Consider the following 25,585-nt stretch of genomic DNA (forward strand, 5'->3'; position numbering starts at 1 on the left):
CATCTGATACCATTTTGATTACTGTACTATTCCTCTATAGGTAATCTATACGGTTGTTTTTGTCTTCTCTGTAAGATTTTAGAATTTTATTTGTATTTTGATGTTCTGAATTTCCACCAGTGTGTTCTGTGGTATCTACATCCTGGGTAATTTCCTTAGCTTTATCTTCCAATTTGCTAATTCTCTCCTCAGCTGTGTTTAATCAGCTGTTTAACTCCTCTATTACCTTTTTACTTTTAATGGCTATATTTTAAAATTTCTGCTACTCTCTGGTTATTTTTAATATATCTTTTTAAAAAATCATTTTATCCTTTTTTATGTTTTCAAGTGCTTTTAAATTTCTTTAATTTTAACATACTTATTTTATAGTTTATATCTGACAATTTTTATTATCTGAAGCTCTTGGAAGTCTAATTGGATTGTATGTTTCTGCTGGTGCTTGATTTTTGGTGGATTATTTTCATGTGTGTTTTGAAATTTTGGATTATGAGCTCACATTTGGCATGGCTTTATCACAGAGAATTCTGATTGGTCTGGGTTGAAGGTGTGTCCCTCCAGACAGCTTTTACATTTACTTCTTTCCAGCAGCCTACAAGTATTACAAGCTCAAGACTGCATTTATTTTAATATATTGACTACCAGGCAGCATAAATTCAAGCCCCAAACCAGAGTCAGAACAGGGAAGAACCTTTTTTTTTAACTCACATAGAACCCAGGCCAAATAAACTTTCTTGTTGTCTCTAGGTAGATTTTGGCTATTTCACACTCTCATTGAGGGACCAGTCCATCAAGTATTTTGGCTTTATGCAAGCAACTCAGTTTCAACGTCCTGCCTTACACAGGGTAAATAACCCCCACCCCCTCCCCCATGCCCATTAAAACCCAAGTCCCTGGCTTTTTGCAACTGGCAAACCCATTCTTGTCCCCAGTCTCCTCCCCTACGTGGCCAACTTACAGTTCCTTTCTTGCAAGGGAGGCCTACAGGGAACTCAGGTAGGAGTCGGAATCTGAGCCTGGAGGGGAATACCTAGCTCCCAGGTGGCTGAGTGCTCAGCCTACAGCAGATTCTGGCTGGACGTCAAAGGATGAAGCCCAAGGCTCCCTATCTGTCCACTTCTGAAGTCTTCAGTCATTTTCCATTTGTAGTGAAGTTGTCCTTTACTCCCCTTTTCCCTTCATCCTACATTGGCCTTTTGACAACAGCTGGGCCAATTTTTACTGTGTGCCTTTCTGACTCCAGTATATTTACTGAAAAATAAATGTGTCGTTTTATACCTCTCAAACCACAGACAGCAGAACCATTTGCTTAGATTTCATAGCACAAGGATATATACATTAGAGCTTCAAAGTGTCAAGATTAAAATTGGGGACTCATGGTTTATCCATCCCAGCCCACACCTCCATTCTTCAGAGTGTAGAAGCCCATGCTCAAGCCCCAGTTCTCAGAACCATGTGTCAGAGCAGTAAGCCAACCCATTTTCTGACCCGCTGGGATAGCCAGTTTGAAGAACAGTCCTGAACCAAGAGTCCTTGTCCAAATGTCAGCCATGCGAGTCACCTTAGTCAGGTGATCTTTGGCTTTTTCCTGGGGTCTAAAGCAGAGTCCCACTACCGTGCTGCCCTCCATCTGGCCTCCCTCTGGGTCCTGCTTGCTTTTAGTAGATTCATGCTCTGAGAAAATGCTTTTCTTGAGCAACCCCACTGCGTAGATGCTCTCAGGGTAACTTGCTGGGAAGCAAGTGAGAATCAGGTTCTCAAGTCAAACCCCAACCCAAGCTGCCCTTTCCAAGCTGAACTTAGCACACTGTCTTAACAAAGCTCTTTTCCTTAGAAAGAACTTTGGAGCCAGACAAGCCTGAGTTTGAATCCCAGTTCGGCCACTGACCAGTAGTTATTAGGCATGTGGTTTAACCTCCTTGAGCCTTTCTCATATGTAAAATGGAGATGGTTAAACATAGCTCAGAGCTCTTGTAAGAAAACAAGATGAAGGGTGTCTCCTGCCCAGCACAAAGTAGAGTAGAGGTCCACAGGCGTGAGTTCTCATCTTCTTGACTTTACCAGCCAGGCCAGAAGTTCTGGCTACACAGCTGAGAGACTCCAGGTTTGAAGCCTGGGATCTGATGGCCTGTTGTGCATGTTGGGTGGGTACTGGGTGTTTGCTGGACAGAGTATTCTGCATGGGGCCAGGGACTCTGTGGGAGCCCAGCCAGCCAAAAATGAGCTGTTCCAGGCCTTGTGTATGTTGGAGGTCACAAGGACACCCATGCCTGGCCACGTCAGGTTTTGAGCATGGGTTGCTCATGGTCCTGCTGAACTTTGCAAAGGAAAGGAAAGTTCCTTTGGGCTGTGCTTGTGACCTTTGAGCATGTTATCTTCAAAGCCATAAACCTGGTCCACTGGATTATAAAAGTAGCTCATTCTAACACGTTCACCCTGCAGCCTGCTCCTTGCCATCCAGCACACACCCACGGTAACCAAAGGCCACCACCATGACAAGGGGCCAGGATGGAACCTGGGAGATGGAGAGTAATGACAACTTTGAAGGCTACATGAAGGCTCTGGGTAAGGGGGGATGCCAGAGGTGGGAAAGGGGGAGGAGGTGGGAAATGGGGAGGAGGTGGGAAAGGGGGAGGGAGGGCAACTTTGGAAGGACTGTGGTCTGGCCCTCCTGGCAGTGCCACTGTGGAGTTCCCCAGACCTGTGTGCAAGCCTCACTCCTCGTTCCTTACCAGCTGTGTAATATCAGGCAAGTCATACTCATTCTCTGAGGCTCAGATTCCTCATCGGCAAGTTGGGAACAATAATAAATGAGGTTATGTCTAGAATGTCCTTGGCATACAGAAAAGATTCACTGAATGGAGGAGGCACACACACACACACACACACATACACACACACGCATATGTGCGGAAAGCCAGACTTGAGAGGAAAATGCAGTAGCTCCCCTGCCTTGTGATTGCCAACTCTTAGATTACCAGTTGGATCTGATATTATGCACAAATGACCCCTGCATTGCTCTTTCATTAGTCTTGTAGTGGAGAAGCAGAAAAAGAGTAGATAACAAATCTCTCAGCCTAGAGAAAATCAGGCTAGGAAAGGCTTTCATCATATACATCAAACATCTCACTGCTCACCTGACTTCTGAACTAGGCTCCAAGCCAGGGTCTCCATCACCATGTGTCCTGAGTTGACTCTCCTGTGGGATCTCTTGTGGGGTTGGCAGAAATCACACAAAACCGGAGCAAGTGGGCCCACAGAGGGGAGCTCACTTCTGGGGGCAGATATTATAGGCCAGGCCCCGGCAAGGAGCATTGGCTGCCTGTCCTTATTTCTGCAATGACCTCCTGATCACCTTTTCTAGCTTTAGATCTCTACGCATAGGGAGTTCCCAGCTGGAACTTCCCTACATGAAGCATGAGAAAAAATGGCTGTGGGTGCAGTCTGAGGCCCAATAATTTGGATATGATGATGGGAAGTCTCATCAAGAATGGGAATTGTGGGTTTTTCTGTGCAATTCACTTCTAGCTTGATGACACTTCCACCGTGTCAACAAACAAGGAGAGCTCATGTGACATGTTTTGCAATTTACAGAGACTGGAAATTTCTTCATGTACTTTAGACATGTTTACAACACTAGATAGCTTTTTTTCCCCCTCCTGGCTACAGAATGTTACCAATATACTTGGGAGAGGAGGGAGGAGACAAAAATCCCCCTATCAGAACCTTAACCCTGTCGCCCCTGCTTGTAGTATCCTGAATGAGACTAGAAATGGAATCCTGCTTCCATATGTGAGTAAATGGGCTGGAAATGAGCTCAGAACTAGAATTCTGAACAAGATCATAAAGAGGAAGAAACCAAACCAGTGGGCCAGCTGAGGCTTTCTCTCTGACCTTGACCAATTTTTTAACCTTTCCGAACCAGTCTCCTCATCCACCAGACAGAGAAATAACACCAGCCTTGTTTCTCCAGATGATGTTGGTTGTTGTTTTGAATGATTGGAAGTACTTTAACAAGAGCTATTTGGTGGTTTCAAGCTTTCAGCAGTAAGCTGAACAAGCCCAACTCAGGGAATGTAATAAGAAAGCAATTTTGAGTCCTTTGTTGCTTATTCTTAAATTATATAAAGTCCTATGGTGACTTTAGGTACAAAATCGAGTCTCAGTTTAGTTTTCGGTTGTACAGGGTGGGCCCCTGGAGCCCCTCTTTCTAGTCTTAAGGTGAGAGGCAAGCACTCCTGTCACCATCCCCTATTCCCTCTGGGGGAGGCCGGGATGCAGGGCACCCTGTCAGCTCTGACCAAAAAATCCTTTTCCTAAAAGCAGCCTTCCTCTGGACTCTTTCACACCCACTTACACCCTCCTTGTGGGGGAGGGGTGCGTGGGTCCTTGAATGTGATGTTTGGATGTCTCTGTCCAGGAGGTTTTGGAGGGAGTGGCCTTTCTAGTTCTCCTTGGTATCGGACACCTCTTATCTCTTAGAGCTACAGTCATGACTTCCAATTCAACATCTTAACTACATTGATTTCACTCTAATGAGCAAACGGGTTGACCTCTTTGTACGAGTCTCTGCAGTGGAGAGAGGTTGGCTCCCACTTTCCTGATAGAGATTAACACCATAGGGGGTGGTACTAGTTAACCCAGAATGTGGATGTGCTTGGTGCCTCGGTTTACCCAGCTGCTGATGGCCTGCAGTATCCCAGGAGCTTGCCCCAGCTTGAATCCATGAGGCTCTGTGCAGAAACGACTCAGCCAGAGTCACCTTCCCTCCGTGGAGATGGGACACCTGACCCTTCTCACCTGCTCATCGGGACACAAGTGGGGCAGACAGGCACTGGCAGCGACTGGAGACAGGTCTCAAGGGCTCAGCCAGAAGCAGCCGGGTGCGGCTGCCTCCCACAATTGAATCTGCTGAAAGCAACCCTGCAGAGACTTCCCTGGTGGCCCAGTGGTTAAGACTCCACGCTTCCAATACAGGGTACATGGGTTCAATCCCTGGTCAAGGAACTATGCCATGCGATGTGGCCAAAAAAAAAAAAAAAAACCAAAACGCAACCCAGCAGATCTGTACAATTTCCTCCACGTCCACCCCACAAGACAGGGGTTGCTTTCCCAACACTGACAAGTCAGAGAAGCTTGCCTTCTTGCCCTTTTGAGCACGAGGCCCTTCGCATTTGGGAAAAACATATGTGGAGATCCTCCCAAATCCCCAGATATGGAAATATCACTAAGTATAACTCCATTCCCTGCCAAAGAGCTGTCTCTTTCATAGATGTTAATCCCTAGCACCAGGGAGTCGGCTTTCTCTGTGGGCCTGGCGGCTGGTTCCCTAGGAAGGAGATACTCCTGTCGAGAGGTGGGTCTGGGGACAAACTGTCTTTGTTCCCAGTTGGTGACTCACTCCACCCCCAGCCTCCCCACTTGACCTGGCTGCCAGCCTCAGCAATGACACATCAGGGCAACCTTTGGGTTTGCCCCAAATTTTCCAAGTCATTCGCTGTTCAGAGAATGGGTGACAAGGGTCAATGGTACCTCCTCTCCTGCCTTCTTAGACCTCGTGTTTCCTGAGGCCCTAGACTCTTTCTTGACAGTGAGGAGAGCAGCTGGTGAACTCCTCTACTCTGAGGAATCTGTCACGCCCTGAGTTCCTCCTTCAACTTGGATTGGGGGGTCAGGGAGTGGAGGAGTGGTGTTCAATCTAAAGGGAAGACCCCTCAAAGTGAGGTCTCCGTGCTGTGAAAGAACGCTGCGGGAGAGCCCGTTCACTCTGCCCTGGAGTGAGACCAGCACTGCACGTACATGGAGAATCATTCAGCTTCTTTACCAAAGCTTTAGACGTCGCCCGTGGAAGCCAGGCACGGTGCCATCTGCAGCAGGCCCGGGCCCAGCTTCTGTTCTCAAGGAACTCAAACTGGTGCAGACAGTCAAGCTATAGCTGTGTACAAATTGCATTCCTGTTCTCTATTATAGTGTGATAAATCACCCCCAAAATGTGGTGTCTTGATTTTATTATACAGTGATTATATCATTGTCTCTCATAGTTATGGGCACTGACCAGGTCCACATAGGGGGTTCTTGCTAGAAGGCTCTCATTCCATTGCAGTAGGACAGTGGCTGGGGCCAGAGCCATCTCAAAGGCTTCTGGCTCCTGTGTCTGGCAGTTCGTGCTGGCCAGCTGCTGAGACCTCAGAAGGGGCTGTGGATATCTACACGTGGTGACCCATGTGGCCTGCATTTCCTCATAGCACTCTGGTTGTGTGTAAAGAGACAGGAGGTAGCAGTTGAATGACCTTTTATAACCCAGACTCAGAAGTCACACAGCATCACTTCCACTGTATTCTATTGGTTGAAGCAGTCATGAGCCCACCCACATTCAAGGGGAAGGTACATAGACCCCGCCTCTCAAAATGTCAAAATCATATGCAAGAACAGCCTATAGGATGAGAGGTGGTGGTGTTGCAGCCATTAAAGAAAGTATAGTCTGCAACAGATGGGATAGTGGGTGATTCTGTCCCTTGGGCCTGAAAGGGCTATAGTGACAATAGAACAATGGTGACCGGAAGGAAGTGTGTGTTCTGTATGGTGATGGATGGTAACTAGACTTGTGGTGGTGATCACTCTGCAGTCTATATGGATGTTGAATTATGATGCTGTACACCTGAAATGTACATAATTTTTAAAAACAGTGTGTGTGGCGGTGAAGGTGGAGGGAGCTACGATAGATGGATCATTGAAGGTTTCCTGAGTACTTCTGGGTGGGGTTTTGAAGGAAGGAGAGGAGTGCTCCACAGAAAGATAGAGTCAGGTCTGGACCTGTGAGCATGTGCCAAGGTCAGGCTGATGAGGATGTGGGCGGCCAAAGGAAGAAGAAGCCATATTGCTAGGGGGTGAAGTGCAAGGGCGGCCGCAGGGGTAAGAAGAGTCAGAAAGGTACCAGGGCGGGATCTTGAAGCGCTGTGACACCATGTGTGATCATCACCCAAGGACATCAGGTAAAGAGAGGGTCCTGGGAAGAACTGTGTACAGAGGAGAGAAGGGCCATGAGTACCCTGACAGCCAGGGCGTGAATAGATCAGCAGAGACAGTCAGAGAACTGAAGGAGGAAGTGGTTGCAGTCGTCCTGGGAAGATGTGAGAGCAGTGCCAAGGAGGGTGTCCAAGGGGTTGTCCATAGCAGGAAACTGACTAGATGTGGTAACTAAGTGGAGAAGAAGCCGGGGGTGAGTCTAAGAAATAAAACCTCACCATGTAACTTTAATCAGGAAGACAGGAATGTATAATGGAAGGCATCTGTTCTAAAAGTACTCAGGGACTTCCCTGGTGGTCCAGTGGTTAAGAATCTGCCTGCCAATGCAGGGGACACGGGTTTGATCCCTGTTCCAGGAAGATCCCACATGCCAAGGGGTAACTAAGCCCGTGCACCACAACTACTGAGCCCGTGTGCCACAAGTACTGAAGCCTGCGCGGCTAGAGCCCGTGCTCTGCAACAAGAGATGCCACCGCAATGAGAAGCCCGTGCACCACAACGAAGAGTAGCCCCCACTCACCTCAACTAGAGAAAGCCCACGCGCAGCAATGAAGACCCAGCACAGCCAAAAATAAATAATAAATAAAAATAAAAGCACTCAGTTAACGTTAAGCTTAGACATATTTTAGGAAATCTTTGTTCAATAAATTGCAACCATTAGGAAAAATCCAGTTCTCTTAATTCACAAAAGAAGGTGAGGATCATCTTCTGTGAAGAGCATCTTTTCATTGAAATCAACATGTACAGATTTCAAAGAGCAGTGGCTACTGCAAAAAGTCCTAGTGGGTCTCTGGAAAATTCTACCAGGAAAGCGGTAGCCTTAGAGGCTGAAGTCAAGCAGCTGCCACCTGAGTGGTCTTTGCCAGGAAATCTTTCCTGATTACCCACAATGTTCAAAAGCCTGTCCTGGCTGTAAGGAGCCGAAGTGTAACAGCAGAGGTGAGCACGTGCACAAAACATTCTCATGTCGTGATAAGCATCGTGCTAGCGTGAGCTTTCTGTACATTATGTCATTTAATTAATTCAGTTTCAACAGATGCCTTGAGCACCTATGAGATGCCAGGAAGAGCTCTAGGCATTGGTGAAGCAGTGGTAAATGAGGCAACAAGTTCCCTGCCCTTGTGGAGTGCACACGCTAGTGGGAGAGAGAGAGGGTAATAGTTTAAGACTATCTGGGTAGTGGTAAGTGCTTTAAAGAAAATAAAAAGGAATCCTTTTTTTTTTTTTTTGTGGTATGCGGGCCTCTCACTGCCGCGGCCTCTCCCGCCGCGGAGCACAGGCTCCGGACGCGCAGGCCCAGCGGCCACGGCTCACGGGCCCAGCCGCTCCGCGGCACGCGGGATCCTCCCGGACCAGGGCACGAACCCGTATCCCCCGCATCGGCAGGCGGACTCCCAACCACTGCGCCACCAGGGAAGCCCAAAAAGGAATTCTTGGGTGGAGAGTGATGGGTGGTCCGGGAAGGTTGTCTGAGGAGGTGACATCGGAGCCGAGGCTTGAGTGCTGAGAAGTGTTTTTCCGGGCACAGGGCACAGCAAAGGCTGGTGTGTTGGGCGTGTGGTGAGCCCAGGGGTAGGTCAGGCCTTATGATGCGCAGACTTAATCCATCTTATTCATATTCTTTAAGGTTCGCTATGACTGCAGCATGAAGAATGAAGCACAGGAGGGCAAGACTAGAAACACGGAGGCCCATTAAGGAAGCTTCTGTGTTGTTCAGGCGAGACATGATGATGGTTGGTTTAGGGCGGTGCCCAGGGCTGGAGAAGAGAGGACAGATTCAGTGTATATTTTGATGGTAAAGCTGACAGGGCTTGCAGATAAAAACGAAGCGAGAGGAAATGGAAGAAATGAAGACGGCCCCCAGGCTTAGGCCTGAATAGCTGGGAAGGCTGTGACCCTATCAGCTGACGTGGGGAGGACATGGCGGGGAATGAGTTTGGACAGGGGTGCCGGGCAGGGGTGAACGCATTAAGAATTCTGATCTACATCTTTTGATTATAGATGCCCGTTACACATCCAAGTGGAGTATTAAAATTGGCATGTTGATATACGAGCTAGAGCTTAGGGTAGGGTCAGGGATAAAGCCAAAGGAATGCCTGCCATTTTAAGGAGTGAGGAATCTGAAGGTCAGGGAAGTGGAGGAACTTTCCTGGGATCATTTGTGGCTGGAAATTGGTGTTGCTCAGAGAGGAGCCTGGTCTGCCTGCTTCAAGCCTCCAAGCACTTGTCATAGCTCGGTTCCAGGTGCAGGTGCTGAGTGTGGGGTTAGGGGAGGGGGAGCTTCGTGCTGAGCAAAGTTCATCAGGATGGGGACCTCCGAAGCAGGCAGGCAGGACCCTCAGATACATTGCAAGAGAGTCACTCGGAGTCCCTGGGCAAAAATGAATGAATGAATGAATACATGAATGAATACATGAATGAATGAATGAATGTCTGATGACCCAACGAGGAGTTAATTTCACGGCGTTTGGATTCCTGCCAGTGTTCACAAGTCAATAAAGTTAGACACTGGCCAAAGACTTTACTTGTGTGGCATCTGGTTGACTTTCAAACGGGGACAGTGCTGTAGGTGGGAAAAGCCCAGGTGAAGATAAGTTTGGTTCCTTCCTATGGGTCTCCCCTGGCGTGTAGTGGCAGCTCCTCCTCCCCGACCCCCATCCCAATGGTGCAGACTAGGTTATGGTGGCGGGGGGTGGGGAGGTGAAAAGTACAAGGGGAGCAGGGAGGCACCCCAGGGTCTCCAGCCTGCCTCCGCTGGCTAAGGAAGGGTTTGAATGCATTTGGAGGTGTCCCTGAGGGTAAGAGAGAAGGAGGCAGGAAGGGGCAAGGATAGTTCCTCTCTCCGTGGATTATCTGGAGGAGGAAATGGCATGGAAAGACGGAGAAGATTGCTCTTCCACTCTGCTTCTCACAATGCCTGAGTGCTGAGGATTTGTGAATTAAGTAGTTCAGGTTCGAAGCCCATGGAAGCTACACTTAGAATGGGTTTCAGATTTCATATGATGAAAATGTGTGCATCTCTGCTCTTTAATTTACAAATCACATCTGCCCTTTTAGCCTACAACTTTAGCTTTTTCCACAAGCATATTACAGAGCATTTTAATGTTGAGTAGCATACTCATATTTCAACTTTATGGCCTGCATTATTCAAAATGCAGTTATGAAAAGTATGCTTTAATAAAGTCACTTCAGGGCTTCCCTGGTGGCGCAGTGGTTGAGAGTCCGCCTGCCGATGCAGGGGATACGGGTTCGTGCCCCAGTCCGGGAAGATCCCACATGCCGTGGAGCGGCTGGGCCCGTGAGCCATGGCCGCTGAGCCTGCGCATCCGGAGCCTGTGCTCCGCAACGGGAGAGGCCACAACAGTGAGAGGCCCGCGTACAGCAAAAAAAAAAAAATAAAGACACTTCAGTGTTTTTTTTTCTTCTTCTGCAGCACCTATAAGCCATATATATTATTCAGAAATAGCTTGCCTTTGGATGTTTTCCTCTGAGATAGAAATTCATTTCACCTGGCTATAAATCAGGCTCAGAGATAGATACCTTTAATCCAGAAAAGCAGATGAAAAAAAACATATTTGATAAACCTGGGTTCAAACACCACACCAGGAAAATAATATTCCCTGCAAAGTACAGTGAGTAAGTGTTTTTGTAATCTGTGTGTGTATGCCTGTGTATGCTACAGCTGCAGGTAAACGTTTCCTTTTGATTAGAAATATCACAAAATCACCAACAGAATGTTTGGCTCCCTTCCCTGGGTGGAGCAGAGGTTTCATGATTAAGTAGCCTGCACACACGGTGAAGGGTAGCCAAGAGGCCAAGCCATTTTTCAACCCAGAGAAGAGGCAATGTTTGATTCAATTTGCATAGAGCCCCTAGTAAGATTCCCCAGCTCTGGTCGGAAAGACTGACTTGGGGTGGTGTTTCCAGGACAAACCTCTCCTCTTGGCAGTAGACATTTTTAGCTGTGATCTACCTCTCTGGGCAACCAGGGACAAGCAGTAATTTCCATTTGGGGAGCATTAAACAGAATGTGTTTTAGTTGTGAACGATAAACAGAATGTGTTTGTAGGCAAACTGTCAGGAGTGTTGTCCTAGCTGGGCAACTCTGAACCAGCCGCTTAAATTCTCCGGGCTTTGATTTCCACATCTGTGGAGTGAAAATAGACTTGCTCTCCGAAGACCACTTAAATTTAGACTTCTAAATGTCTCTGTAATTCCCAATTCTTCCTTAGTACAGTTGACTTAAATTTAGACTTCTAAATTTCTCTGTATTTCCCAATTCTTCCTTAGTACAGTTGACCCTTGAACAACAGGGGTGGGGCGGAGGCAGCAGCGGTGTGTTAGGGGCCCTGCTCTCCATGAAGTCAAAACTCTGCGTGTAACTTATGGTTGGCCCTACGTATGTATGTAGTTCCTCCATATCTGTGGTTCTGCATCCGTGGATTTAACCAACCGCAGATGGTGTAGTTCTGTAATTACTATTGAAAAAAATCCACATGTAAGTGGACCCGTGCAGTTCAAACCCGTGTCTTTCAAGGGTCAATTGCAGTTTTGCCTGGTGCCCTCCCCTCCGTTTCATCTGGTTAACACATGACCTGTGGTTCTCTTTCCTCAACTCCTAACTGTGGCTCCAGCATGGTTTAGCACAGCCTAAACTCCTCCTCACTCAGCACAGAGGGCTAGAGCAGGAACTAAAGTCGTTTCTACCCTTTGGTCAACCTATGGAATGAGGAAACCAGTCCATGCAAAAAAGGTTTGGCCAGGCTGGATTAAACGCCCATGTGACAGGCCAGGGCTGCGTGAGGGAGGGAGGGGGTAGACCAGCCACCATTCTGACTGTTTCTTCAGAGTCCAGGACACTTGGGCTGCATGGAGTGGCGGATGGTTGTGGAGATGCATAAACATTACCTGAATGTTTCACTCCGGACTGAATGCTGATCTGACCGCTGTTTGACCAGAGTGGAAAAGGCCAAGGAGTTGAGGCCAATGTGCATCAAATACCCACCAGCTCCTCGGCACTGTGTAAAGCATTTTTGCCATCATTTTAACTGAATCCTTACATAAATAACCCTATGAGATAAGCTTTCTTTCCCCCATTTTACTGTGAGAAACTGAGACTCAGAAAGGGGAAGTGACTTCTATGAGGTCACAAAGCTGGGAGATCAGAGACAGGATTTATGCCTGGATCTGACCCTCACTCTTTTATGCCAGAAGTTCTAAACTTTGGTATGCACAGAATCGCTTGGAAGGCTTGTAAAAACAAGAGGGGCCCAACCCCCTGTAGGTCTAGGGTGGATCCCAGAATTTACATTTCTAAGAGGGTCCCACGTGCTGTGGATGCTGCCAGCCCAGGGACCTCACTTTGACAACCACCGTCCTAGACCACGGTGCCCACGTTAACCAAACCATAAGTATCTCTTGAGCTCCTACTGTGTGCCCAGGCCTGGGCCTGGTTCTATGGGGACACGGGAGCAAAGAGACATCATCCTTGTCCTCACAGAGCTGAGACTTTGGAGAAAAAAATAATAAACTCCCCGAAAAAGAGGAAAATGCCAGGTAGTACCTCCTGCGGGTTAAACCCTGGGCCTGGAAAGCAGGTGAGGAGGGAGGCAAGAAAGGACAGAACATGCTGGGGCTGGGAGGAGAGGGTCAGGGATTCAGGGACCAGAAGTGCAGGGAGTACCTGGAAAAATGCAGAGGGCTCCGAGGAAGCCAGCTTATGAGATCGGGGAGTTGATTATGATGGTGCCAGCAGCTACCACTTATGGGGCCATCACCACAAGCCACCAGCCACTGGGCAGATCTCTTCACAAGCACCGTCAAATTTCATCCTCAGAATAGCCCGGTACAATTAGTAATAACTCTACTTACAGCTATTGCTCTCTGCTGCTTCCAGATCCGGACCCTAGTGTCCAGCGATGGAGCTGAAGTTAGATGTCACCTGGCTCTTTAGGCTGTCTTTCTGGGGCAGAACGAGAGAAACGTGAATTGGAGCGTAATACGTTAGCCCCTGCCTAGCGCAAGCACGTGCTTATACCGACTAGAGTGCAGAAAACATTCTTTTGCGGCTCTTAGCAGTTTTAAGGAAGGATTCATTCTGAAGTCAGATATAGTTGACCACTTGGTCCTGTCTAGTCTTCTCCTTTCCAAACAGGCCAGCAGTTGCCTTAAAGGGAGAAAAATTAAACAAGGGATATTACCGTAATTGCAGGGACCAGGTGACAGAGATAAATGCCTCAGAAAGGGTTTTGTCAACCCTTCCTGTATTACGTTCTGTGGAACCCTGGCCAGCTGGAGATCCCACCACGGAGGGTTCTACAGCCACCTAAGATTGGGAAAGGCTGCATCTTCTGTCCTGCTCTTGGAGTTATAAAGCATTTTTCCCAGATTAAAGTCTCTGTGAAATTCTTCAGTAGAGAAAGCAGCCAGCCTGTCCTGGGTTTAATTGCTCATTTCTCAAACTTAGCTGATCACGAGCTCCCCTTTAAAAAACTTTTTTGACCACCAGTCTTTTATAGGCTGAGTCCATGGCCAATACAGTGGGTCACCCTGGGCTCTATAAATGCTGGCCTAGATGCCTAGGAGGGTTCACAGCAGCAGAGAGAGCATTTATCTACCCCCATGCCCTGGGGCCTGCAGGCGGTGTGGCTTGGACGTGCCCCGGTACAATTTCATATGCCACAAAGCTGAAGCTATCAGAGAAAGTCCAGCGTTGGAACGTGGTTGCTCCAGCTCTGAATTCTTTTTTTTTTTGGGCAGGGGGGTATGCGGGCCTCTCACTGTTGTGGCCTCTCCCGATGCGGAGCACGGGCTCCGGACGCACCGGCTCAGCGGCCATGGCCCATGGGCCCAGCCGCCCCGCGGCACGCGGGACCCTCCCGGACCGGGGCACGAACTGAATTCTTGTAGAGACCTAAGCCTAGAAAACAATTGCTGTCTGGTGGGGGCAGTGTACATGAGCCCTGGGGAACATAAGCTGCCCCAAACAGGGAAGGCTTATCCAGCTGGATCCAGAAGGCCCTGTGGCTCCAGGGGAAACGTAGAGTCAGAAGTTACTGGTATCTTGGGCAGCCACTAGAAAGTGCACAGACTGGGGTGGTCTGACGTGATGGGACGGGTCAGCCCAGAGCTTGTGGAGAACAGTGCTGGCCCTGGAGCCAGGCCATCCTGGGTTCAATTGCCACCTCTATTGCTTCCTCACTATATGATCGAGGGCAAGTGACACAGCCTCTCTGAGCCAGCTTCTTCACTGGTGAAATGGAGAATAATATAGTTCTTATCTCGTGGGTTTCTTGGGAGAATGAAGTGAGTGAAGCTTCCCAAGGGAGTTTCCACTATGGGACAGCATCCCTGGTCGGTTCCAAGGCATGTCCTAACTATCACCCCAAATACTACCAAAGGTCCACACAGCAGGGCCCCCAGGGTCACCTTACCTAAAACTTATCCTAAGTTCCCCCATAAAATTCTTTACTTCTCTGCTTCTACCTTGGTACCTAAACTCAGAACCTCTGTTTTCACCTCCCAACTTGATCTTCCACACATCCTTCCAATAATCGAACCCTTGTGATTGCTTTCCAACTGTGTAATCTTAGACGAGTCACTTAACCTCTCTGGGCCTCCACGTCATCACCTATGCCATGAGGGATTTTGGCGAGGAAAAGGACCTCAGTCCTTGTCTTCTTTGAGGAAAGAATTCAACAAAGAGACCAAGATTGTAAAGTGGGCACAGAGTTTATTAGAAGCACAGTATGTGTGTGAGAGCACACAAAGAAGCAGTTTATTTAGGGCAGAAGCAAAAGTTACACGCTCGAAGGAGAAGAGTGGGGCGTCCTTGGGAGTGAGGGGCACGCGGTAGGGGTAGCTTAGGTTGTTAATATGAGGTTAATCTTCTGGGGCTTAGATGAGGGTGACTCCCCTTTTCCTCCCCTATGATTGTGTCATTGGCAGTTCCTTATTTGGACTTCCACCAGGCACCATGTTGAATCCTTCCCGTGAGCACCTAAGCAAGACCCACAGGGGTGGGGATGGGGTCAAAACGGCAATGCTAATGATATTATAATGATATTACAATACAGCCAGGGTTACTAGAGGGCGACTTGAGACCCCCTCTGTGAATGTGTCGGGCTGAGAAGTCCTCTTGAAGGCAAGAGTGAAGAGGCTGCCAGTGGGTTCCTTTGTCTTTCATCCAGTCATCAGCAAACTATGTGTTTTTATTGCACAGGCTCCACGGTTTTCATGGGCAGAGTTTCTTGCTCAGATGCTACAGAGTTTCTGTTTTGGATGCCATTCCTCCATGTGTCCTGGCCTGGTTAAGTGCAAAACAAGGAGGTAGCTTTGCCTTCTCCCTAATACCTATGCATGAGGAGACTCTGCTTGGGCCCAGCCTTGACTTTTCCTACCTCAGGAGGAGTAGATGCTTAAACTGTAGCTTTCAAATTTCTTAAACCATTGAAGTCTTTCTCCAAACAGCCCCTTGAGAGGAAATCCAAGGTTTAAAACCACCCAGAGATTCAGGGTCTGAGATGAGGCCCAGAAATCTGTAGTTTTTACATCTTCCCAGGTGATCCTGTTGGGTAGCCATTGGTGAATTCTTAGACGGGACAAGTTCTCAACCAATAGTAGTGAACAATAGTTGAGCAAAGCACTGGCGTTCATACACCAGCTCAGGCCAACTTGAACCTATTTCTCTTTTCAACTTAGGATACAGGTATATAATCCTTTTACCTTCTGGGTTGCCTGTTATTACTTGAAATTATTCCCTTATGATAAAAGCTGACTTTATACAATTTAGAATCCAAAAGAGCAGCCAAGGTCCTTCCTGGATTCTGCTGTGATCCAAGCATCCAGCTTGGACCTCTTCTTCTTGGTCCTTTAGGAGAAGGAAAGTGATAATGACCAAAGAGGGATTCAGGAAGAAATGTGTCAGAAGGGAAATGGGGAAAGAGGGTGAGGGAAGTAATGCTTGGCTACCAGGGAAGGACAGCAGAAGAGGTGAGGATGCGACCATCGGAGATGTTCATTCTCTGAATTGAAAGCAGCTCCATGAACTGTTGGTAACTGCTGGTCTCACTCATGGGCACACTAGTATTTATCCCCTACCAGATAGCACACGGTGTGAAGTTTAATCACCTACTACGATAGAGATGAGGCTGGAATTCTCAGAGAAACAGCACTCAGTGAATCTGAACTGTTCTTACTCTTGAAGTCATTATTACCTTGGGTTATGAGCGAATCAATCTCAGTGTTTTTTGAAATCTTCCAGGTAAACTCTCTTAAAAAAAAATTAAAGATTTATATTGGCATCCGAAGATATCTGGAGAATTCACAGGCATAAAGGAGGTCAAAGGTCAAATATGCTATGGCTAGAGACAAAAAGCTTAATGATGTTTGTAGCAACAGTAGAAATTTAGCAGTTCCAGTATTATCCTGTTTCTATATCATTTCTATAGGACAGTGACGTTTTGGCTTGGGTGACATTTTATGCACAATCAGAGGTTAACAGGAGGTGGGCTCAGCACTTAGCTTCTTACCGTAAAATGTAAAGCTTAGGAAATGAAACACTCTATTGAAAGGCATGCTCCCTTTTACTTACAAATGGTCTCTAAGAAATGAATAAGATTTTCTTTAAAATATCAAGGCAAAAAAAAAGATGTAAATGGAGTAGATGCAGCAAAACCTTGACAATTGTTGAATCTGCATAATGGGTGTGCCAGATTCCTTGTACTCTCCCCTCTACTTTGGTTTGTTTGAAATCTTTCTAAATAAAAATATAAACAATTATTCATCTTTTCCTTAAAAAACAACAAAAGAAATCTCTGAGCAAGTGTTTACTAAGTGTCTGAAATATACCTAAGCTGTGCTGGGGCCACGACTGAGGCAGAACATCCCCCAGATCTGCTGTAAAAATGGAAGTTTGTAGGTATTCTTCCTTTCAGTGGGCATGAACAAAAGATCCATCTTTACCCAGGATCTAGACTGGTTATTTTGTTTGTTTGGTTTTTGTTTTTTGCAGTACGTGGGCCTCTCCCATTGCGGAGCACAGGCTCCGGACGTGCAGGCTCAGCAGCCATGGCTCACGGGCCCAGCCGCTCCATGGCACGTGGGATCCTCCCAGACCGGGGCACGAACCCGTGTCCCCTGCATCGGCAGGCGGACTCTCAACCACTGCGCCACCAGGGAAGCCCTAGACTGGTTATTTTTTCCTTCTAAACCATGAAGTCTTCTGTTCAGCAAACTCTTAGGAGGAAACCAATATGTCAAATAGACAGAAGGGAGCTGCTGTGAGGGCAGGGGCGTGTGCGTGTGTATGTGCAGGCGTGTGCGTGTGTATATGTGCGTGTGTGCATGGGTGTGCACACACGCACACTGGGAAGTTGCAGCTCGGGGGTGCTACCTCCCCTCCCATCAGGGCTCCCGTGGAGATGCCCAGGGACCCTGGGTTTCCCGACAGTTGACTGAGATGCCCAAACTGGCCATGCGCGAGACAGCTCTCGTTTGCCACTTGAGCAAAGAATGTGGCCGGCCTGAGATCTGCGTCTCCGGTCCTGAGTGTTTGGCCTTGCTAAAGAAATGCACGTCTGGCCGAGCACAACATAACCTCCACAACCTCTTTTGCCAACAGATATTGATTTTGCCACCCGCAAGGTCGCCATCCACCTGACTCAGACGAAGATCATCGAGCAAGACGGTGACAAGTTCAAGACAAAAACCAACAGCACGTTCCGAAACTATAACTTAGATTTCACAGTCGGGGTGGAGTTTGACGAGTACACGAAGGGCCTGGACAACCGAAATGTTAAGGTACTGACCAGAGTGGAGTTTTCATCCACAAGGTCTTGGTGCGGGGGCTGTGGCTGTTTAGCTGCACAATGAAAAAATGACAGAAGCAACCTGGGAGGCATCAGGAGAGGAGGACCAGAATGGACTCAGTGAGGCTGGCAATAAGCAAGTATTGAAAGCTTAGTGGGAAGAAGCAGGCTGGCTTCTGCATGAAGCTTATAAGCCGAGGAGGGATTAAAGGATGCTGACCTCTCCAGGATCGAGGGTAGGAGGCCAACTCGTACACTGACGTGGGCCTGGCAGGCAAAGCCAAGAGGCCAGGTGGACTCGTAGGGAAGGACGTTGAGGGTGCCAGAGGGATAGCATAGCTTCATCCTGGGAGCAGCTCCTCAGCAGCAGCCACGCATTGCCACGGAGGACCGAGGCCTCGTGTTGCTAGAATTTTTTTTTCTCTTCAGGAGCTGTTGAGCCTTCATATGTTCTTATATGAAATATCTCAATTTCAGATGATTCCAACTGATTTAATTTTTTTTTTTTTTTTTTTTAGAAAAATGCAATGCAAATCACACCAAAAAATCAGTAGACTAGATGAAGTCAGGCTTTCTCCAATCCTAGAAACCCAGATAAATCTCTGGCAAGCTTACGGCTTCAGTCTCAGCCTCACCTTAACTCTCAGGACATAATCGAGGAAATCCTCTACGCATCAGAAGGCACACTTCTAGCTGCTTGCGGCTTTTGGATGTAGGGAGGCCCCTACACTGAGCAGAGAGCTCTGAGTGCACAGTGGGGAGTTATCTCCAAGCCCGAGAACTGGAGTCTGCAGAATAGGCAGGGCCTCATCCAAGGGGCTCTTTGTGAATAAGGCAGAGGCTGGTAGCAGCGGGGAGAAGTAGGGCAGCGATGGGAAAGGCGGGGCCGTCGGCAGGTCCCCTCTCCTCCTGCATCACCTGGTGGTATCACAGCCCAGTGACTGACTGTTACAGTGTCCACGTTCAAGCTCAGTGTGAACATCTTTGGTTTTCCAAATCCAATTACAGCTGGGCAGTCCCAACAACAGAAATGGGGGAAAATCCAATCTCAGCCGTATTTAAGGATTCCCGCACCCAAATCTTAGCATCATACAAGAACCCCGAGGACTGCATGGCCCGTGTGGCTTACACAGGAGTGGGCAGCTTGAGCCCTCACGGCACCCACTCCCTCTGTGCCGGCGCAGCCACCAGGACCTCTGCCCTGGCTCCCAAGCTGAGGAGGGCCGGGCTGAGATTCCTGTGCCCAGGTACCCGTGCTCTCAAGCCCTGCAGAGGGCCACCCTCTCAGAGCACCACAGGGAAGCAGGGCCCTCCACCCTGCCCTTCCCCTTTCCCCGTGAGCCCCACTCCCCCCGGAGCCACACTCTTCTCTGGTGCTTCCAGGAGTTCCTTCCAAGTCGAAGTCTCAACTCTCCCCGCAAAGCTCTGGCTGCTCTCCCGGGGTGGGGAGGAAAAGCTGTCATCATCCTTTGGGGATGATTCTAAAGCCAAAAGAGCAGGACACATTTTATTTCTCATGCATGTTGTCCTGCCACATGGATCATCTCAGCCAATGCGTCAGGGTTGAATGACGTTTGGACTCCTTGAAAAGAAAAGTGGGAAATGGAAAGCCCTTTGGAAATGCTTCCATCAAACCCGTCTTGGCAGGAGATGCTAAGTTCCCGAGCTCCAGGAACGGCCCCTCGTAGAATCCCGCCCCGAGGAGATGCTGGATCGGCAAGCTTTTCTGAACTGTGTGGCTGCAAGGCCAATTCCTCAGACACCAGAAATGATAGGAAAATTTGTCTCAGAATTTTTGCATCGCTCTGCTGTTCTAACCTAATCAGTTCCAAATGATTCATTTTCCCCTTGCTTCTCAGTTTGGGGCGTGGGCTATTGAAAAGCAGGCCTGTCCTCTCTGACTCATTTTTTATCACCTTTGATGGTGGAGAACTCACTCTTACTGAAATAAATTATGTCCTTTTGGCCCTTTCTGACCATTAAAGGGTTCCATTTGTTAACACCCAGCCTTCTGCCTCTCCCTTCCATGCTCTGTCCTCTCTGAGTTCCATCCTCTCTCCAGGATCAGCTCTTAGCCCTGCAGAGAAAGATAATCCCCTTCCCCTTTTCTCACTTCTGGTGTCTGCTTTGCCTGCAGCAAAAAGCCAGGGCTAATAAACACACACACACACACACACACACACACACACACACACACACACACACACACACACACACACACACACACGAGATTGAGAAGTACTCAGACAGAATTTGCCCAGCCTCCAGCAAAGGGCTATTCCCATGAGAATCACAACACAGAGCAGGTGCCCTTGGCACTACCTTTTTCCTGTAACTTGACTGCAACCCTTTAGCTGGAGAGGCATGGCAGGGAGTGGGTGAGTCTATCCCTCTGATTAATTTCTGTTGCCCACCCTTGGTGGCACACCCATGTGCACAAAAATCTTGCGTCTGTGTGCACGTGTGCACTTTCATGTGCGTGTACTGCTCCTCTACTCTTTGTCCTCGTATTCTCCAGGACTCCACTTCTTAACTCCTTGGTCACCCTCACGAGCCCCTCTGAAAGAGCGGAGACAGATATTCAATCAACATGCATTAGGTGTCCTTGATGTGTAAGACAATACGGGCTGGGGGATTGGAAGACACAGACCTTGCCCAAAGAGAAGATGTGAGTCCTTTCTCATCTACGTGGGAGGGATCTCTGGAATATTCCAGACAACATCTCGCTTCCAGAAGAGGCAAGAGGATAACCTATGAATTAAGTTTCTCTAAGACATTCGAAACTGTGAGCCTTAAGATGGTCCTAAAGAAGGAGGAGACACGTTTTCTTTAGAAAACATGTAGAATTTTATTTTTAAATTAATTTGGGGAATATTAATACATACGCATGCTTTAAAAAAAATTAAACACTAAAAAGTGAAATTTCCTTCCTATCCTGGCTCCTAGCTCCTTAGTTCCCTCCCCGAGGGACAATTACTATTAAGGGTGTTTTTTTTTTTGCCTCCTTGGCGAGAACGTATACAAACACATGCATGCATCCCCACTGCTCCTTTTTTTTATGCACATGGCCCTCCTCCTGGCTTTTTTCACTTAAACTATACACTATGGAGACTGCTCTTCCCCATAAGTGCAGAACTGCCTTCTCCTTTCAAGGGCTACAGAGCGGGGAGGAAACACACCATATTTAACCAGCCGCCACTGATGCAATTTATGAGGCTTCCAGGCCTTTGCTGTAACAAACAACGCTGCGATGGGCTGGAGAGTAAAATAAAGAGGAAGAAAATTGTACATGAAATATATAATATGGTCAAGGTCAAATATTGCTTTAGAAACAGGTAGACTTAACAATCTGTAGAACACAGATGTCTACCAAAAAACAGACCTGAAGTGAATTAAAAAACAAAAAACAAAAAACACAGGTTCGTTTATCACCAACTGGGTTTGAAAGATAGGGAGGAAAATAAACGCCTGGTCCTTAGCACAGTATTGTTCATAGAGGCGTAATATAGTTTGCACGTACTTGGAAGAAAACCAGCTCACATCAGGATCATTCCCGAGGAAAGGCGGCTACCAACACACCACCACTGCCCGGATGGGAATGATACCATCGACCTCACATGCAAGCCTAATGTGGGCACAGAGGTGGGTGGCCTTGAAGGACCACTTAGGGATAGTACACATCATCCCTTGGCAGGTACTAAGACAGGTAAAGTGGGGGGAACAGGAGGAGGAGGAGCTGGGGCAGGGGGTGAAATTATATGTAAATTTAATAAAAGGGGTTAGAGCCTCTTGTGGTTCAGCCTCTTGTGGCTTCTCCAACCTGCTGGTCAACTCAGCCTGCTTGTCCAGCACAAGCTCTGCATCTCTGCTGCCTTCCCTGTGCTAACTGATCAGCATTGCTGCCTGGAGGAAACCCAGGACCCGGAGAAGGTCCATCTCCCGGTTCTGGATGACAAGGCTGGCTTTGGAGCCATATGTGCAGCCCCCTGCTAACTAGGTAGCTTCCTTGCCTTTATTGTTGCCCTACAGTGGGCAGTCCTCATAATGTGTTTCCTGTAGGGAAAATTCTCAGAAGTAAAATTTCTAGGTCAAAGAGTATACACAATATTATATTTTGAAGGGTAATGTAAAATTGCCCTGCAAAGATTCATACCAATTTATATATGCACCAGCCCTGTATGAGGACCCATGCTTCTCTGTACCCCCTCCAACCCAGTGTGTTATTAGACTCTTTGATCTTTGACCACAGGATGAATTGTATCTGAAAAACAAACACACTTAATTTGCATTTCTCTTGTTATAAGCGAGGTTGAAGATATTTTCTTATGTTTAAAAGCCATCTGCTAGGGTGTTTTGTTTTGTTTTGTTTTTCCTGGTAAGCTGTTGGTTTGGTGTCCTGTGTTGAATCTCCTATTAGGTTAATGATCTTTTCCTTATTGCTTTACAGGTGTCCTTTGTATGTAAGGAAATCAGGTCTTTGTCTGATAATGTGTTACAATTATTTTTCCCAGTTTGTTATTCATCTATTGACTTTGAGGTATCTTTCCCTTCCAGAAATTTTACATAGTGACATAGTTAAATTCATCATCTTTTCCCCCACCGATTTGGAATGCTGTCTTTACCATATGGTAAAATGGAAGAGTAGAAGTCTTTCAAAGAGAACAGAACCGGCCAAGATAAGTCGGTCTGGCTAGAACGAAGGGCGTATGTGGAAATGAGGCTGGTGGGATGCTGGCGTGGCTGTGGCTGAGAGCTCTGCTCTGGGGACGGAGCAGGAGCCCAAGAGTGGCTGCAGGAACTGCAGCTGCAGGTTTACTTGTGTTCAGTCCCCATCAAGACCATACATTTGATTTGCCTGGAAACCTCTCGTTACAGACTCTGATCGTCTGGGAAGGTGATGCCCTCGTGTGCGTGCAGAAGGGGGAAAAGGAGAACCGAGGCTGGAAGCAGTGGGTCGAGGCGGACAAGCTGCACCTGGTAAGTCCCCAGCTCCCCTCCACTCGGCTTATGCCAACTGCCGGCTCACCCAGCCAGGTGCTTTGACAAGAAAAATGGCCCTGCCCTCCTCCCCTAAGCTCCAGCCAAATGCGTGTGGTCAAATGCGTGAGCCATTCCCATCTGGCTCAGGGGACTCCAGGAGGAAATCTATATGGCTGTTTCTGTGAACGGCTGCAATTATAAGGAAAGTTCAAGATGCTGAGTTAGGAAGCCAAGATCCAAGGAGAAGTGCAGGGAACCTGTCAAAGACCAGCTGGGGAGAAATGCGAGGCACAGGATTAAGATGCCCTGGAGGAGGGTGAGACCAGGCCTCCTTAGTGCTCCGAGCCTAAGAAGGAGAGGGGTGGCGGTGCGCCTGGGAACTGCCTGTAGACCACAGGCACTGGCCTCACATCCTAAGGTATGTCCACCTGATCCCAAAATATTTTAGTTTAATTTGACACCAGAACAGAGCAGTTGGAATAAATTATTTCTGATTTCCTTGTATAAATTATATCTGTCTAGATAGCTTAATTTTTCACTCTTCAGTCTTTAAGACAAGTGATTTGTCCAACATTCAGACAGTGAAAAATCTTTCACTCCTTCATGCATTCAGTCACTCGTTTGTTAAATGCATGGGTCATTCAATGGATGGCTCTTTATTCATTCACCTGTGGAGTCAAGCAGGTACCTGGCTCTGGTGTCCGTACTCATCTCACAGGGTGCCCTTCAGAGCCAGCCTTGACTCACCTGAGATCTTTATTTCAGAGACAATGTCAACTGGTGATAAATGGGAGGCAGTCACTGTTTTCCATGGACAGTTTTCCCGACCTGCTCTTGTTTGGAAGGTGGATTTTTTAAATTGTAGTACAAACGCCAACTGTCCCTGTGGCTAAGCCAATGGATTCATCATCAACTGCAGTGATTTTTGTGGCTGTTCCCACACTCGTGTTTTTCCTCTCCTCCCTCAAAGGGTCTCGAGGCGCAGATAAGGCCTGGGGGCTCCCCCTGTCCAGATGAAAGGCAGCATCTTGTCTGCCCAGGCAGGCCTGGGGGAGCCCTTTTGCAGCCCCTGCCCTGTCATTGCCTGTGCTGCCACCAACCAACGTTCTAATCACCAGAGGCCAGAAAATCCACAGGGTGCAGGGACAGCTCACCAGGCCCTTGCCTTCCAAATGCTCCCCACTAGATCCTTCCCTTCTTTGCGGCTTTGCTGCCTTTTATAAATTAAGCGATGTTGCTTTAATCACGAGAGTAGGAGAAATCCTGCTCCAGAGGATAATTTCTTTGCATTTTTCATCTTTATAGTTGTTCAAGCTCAATTCAAGTGTCAAAATCAAATGACTGCTACCTGCAGGTCACGCCAGCTGATTGGGTCTCTGAGATGCCCTTTGCCCAGAATGACTAAGTGTCCTCTTTATTCCAGCTCCTCCCCCACCCCAACTCACAGACACCCAGAGGGCTGGGGGTGGGTGGAAGGAAGGCCTGGCTTGTTAGTCACTCACTTGCTTTCTGATGTTGCAGGAGCTGACGTGCGGTGACCAGGTGTGCCATCAAGTGTTCAAGAAGAAGTGATGGCTGTGAGAAGGGTCTACCAAGCATGCTCTCCATGCTCCCTGTGAAGAGCGCTCTGCTGGCTTTGGGAAGCAGCTGCAGGACCCTCCTACTCCTGATAGAGCCCATGGAGGCATCTGGATGGGTTTTAAACAGAACGAGTATGTAACTGTGACAGACATAGTCACCCTTCCTTGAAAGCTGGCATTAAACGAGAAAACAAAAATCACTCCCATACTTTGAAACCCTTTAATCTATTCCCCTTTATTTCTAGAACTGTCAGTTTTATCCACAAGCAGAAGAGGTGATTGCCTGCATGGTGGTTTTCTGTGCAGCTTTTGTTGTTTATTTTTTAGTTTAGTTTAGCTTCGTTTCTTAGTCGTTAGTTTGGGTGTGGGGTTGTTTTACCTGGAAACATTCTCTGGCCAGCACAGCATATCCCCTACTAATTCTTGGACATTGCCTATTGGAGATTCTTTCCTATGGATAGCACATTTATTTCTCCAGGATCCTATTTTAGGAAGCATATGCCTTCCAGTTTGTACTTTCCCTTAAGCAGCCTGAGTGGCTCTACCTCTAAAGGCCTCTGCAGGTCTGCAGTATCATCTGCTCTTGGTCCAGGCCAGTCCTTTGCCCTTCAGCCCTGGGCAGACTTTCACCCCTGCAGAGGGGTCACCAAGCTCTGCCAGGTAGCCTGAGTTCAAGCCCTGTGCTCCACTTCTCATAGGCACATCATTTGGACGCTCTATCCTTGTTTATCTCTTCTATAGAATGGAGAAAACAAAAATAGCATCTCCTCCACTGGGATGGGTCACTGTGAGGGTTAAGTGAGTTAACACATACGGAGTGCTTGGAGCAGGACCTGGTACACGGTAAGGGCTCAGTCCCTGCTAGCTCTGGTCATTATGTGGATCCACCCTCTCCACCACCTTCGGGGTCCAGATGAGTGGATGCTCAGTAGCAGTGGATCAACACCTCCGAGACTTCCTGCTGCTTCCAGAACGTGAGGCTTGTTACTCCGAGGCAGCACTGTATTCTCCTGCTGGATACGCAAATGGAGTAGTGCACCTGGAACAGGAGAGTATTTAATAGGGATGCATTTATGGTGGATCGTTCATGGGATCCTGAGAAGGCACTGCAGATCAGAGCCATCTCCGTATCCTTCTGTAGCAGAGCCTGGAATCCCACCATTAGACAAGCACTGCCTTGGAAAGGTAGGTTCA

The 25,585-nt window shown here is 47.9% G+C and overlaps 1 protein-coding gene across 1 annotated transcript; it reads left to right on the plus strand.

Annotated features, from left to right (window-relative positions):
- The first annotated feature begins 2,328 nt into the window (after positions 1-2,328).
- Positions 2,329-24,591, plus strand: RBP2 (retinol binding protein 2). Its single transcript, XM_059065214.2, has 4 exons — positions 2,329-2,562; positions 17,645-17,823; positions 22,707-22,808; positions 24,333-24,591. The coding sequence occupies exons 1-4, from the start codon at positions 2,490-2,492 to the stop codon at positions 24,381-24,383; spliced, it is 405 nt and encodes a 134-aa protein (XP_058921197.1). The 5' UTR covers positions 2,329-2,489; the 3' UTR covers positions 24,384-24,591.
- Positions 24,592-25,585: the final 994 nt, after the last annotated feature.

Source organism: Kogia breviceps, chromosome 5 (assembly GCF_026419965.1).
Source record: "Kogia breviceps isolate mKogBre1 chromosome 5, mKogBre1 haplotype 1, whole genome shotgun sequence".
In the NCBI taxonomy this organism is placed as follows: domain Eukaryota; kingdom Metazoa; phylum Chordata; class Mammalia; order Artiodactyla; family Physeteridae; genus Kogia; species Kogia breviceps.

Excerpts from the sequence above, each read along its gene's own strand:
- RBP2 (XM_059065214.2), top strand. The coding sequence starts at position 2,490 with ATGACAAGGGGCCAGGATGGAACCTGGGAGATGGAGAGTAATGACAAC. Across the intron at positions 17,824-22,706 it reads TGGACAACCGAAATGTTAAG|ACTCTGATCGTCTGGGAAGG; the intron begins GTACTGACCAGA and ends CTCTCGTTACAG. Across the intron at positions 22,809-24,332 it reads AGGCGGACAAGCTGCACCTG|GAGCTGACGTGCGGTGACCA; the intron begins GTAAGTCCCCAG and ends CTGATGTTGCAG.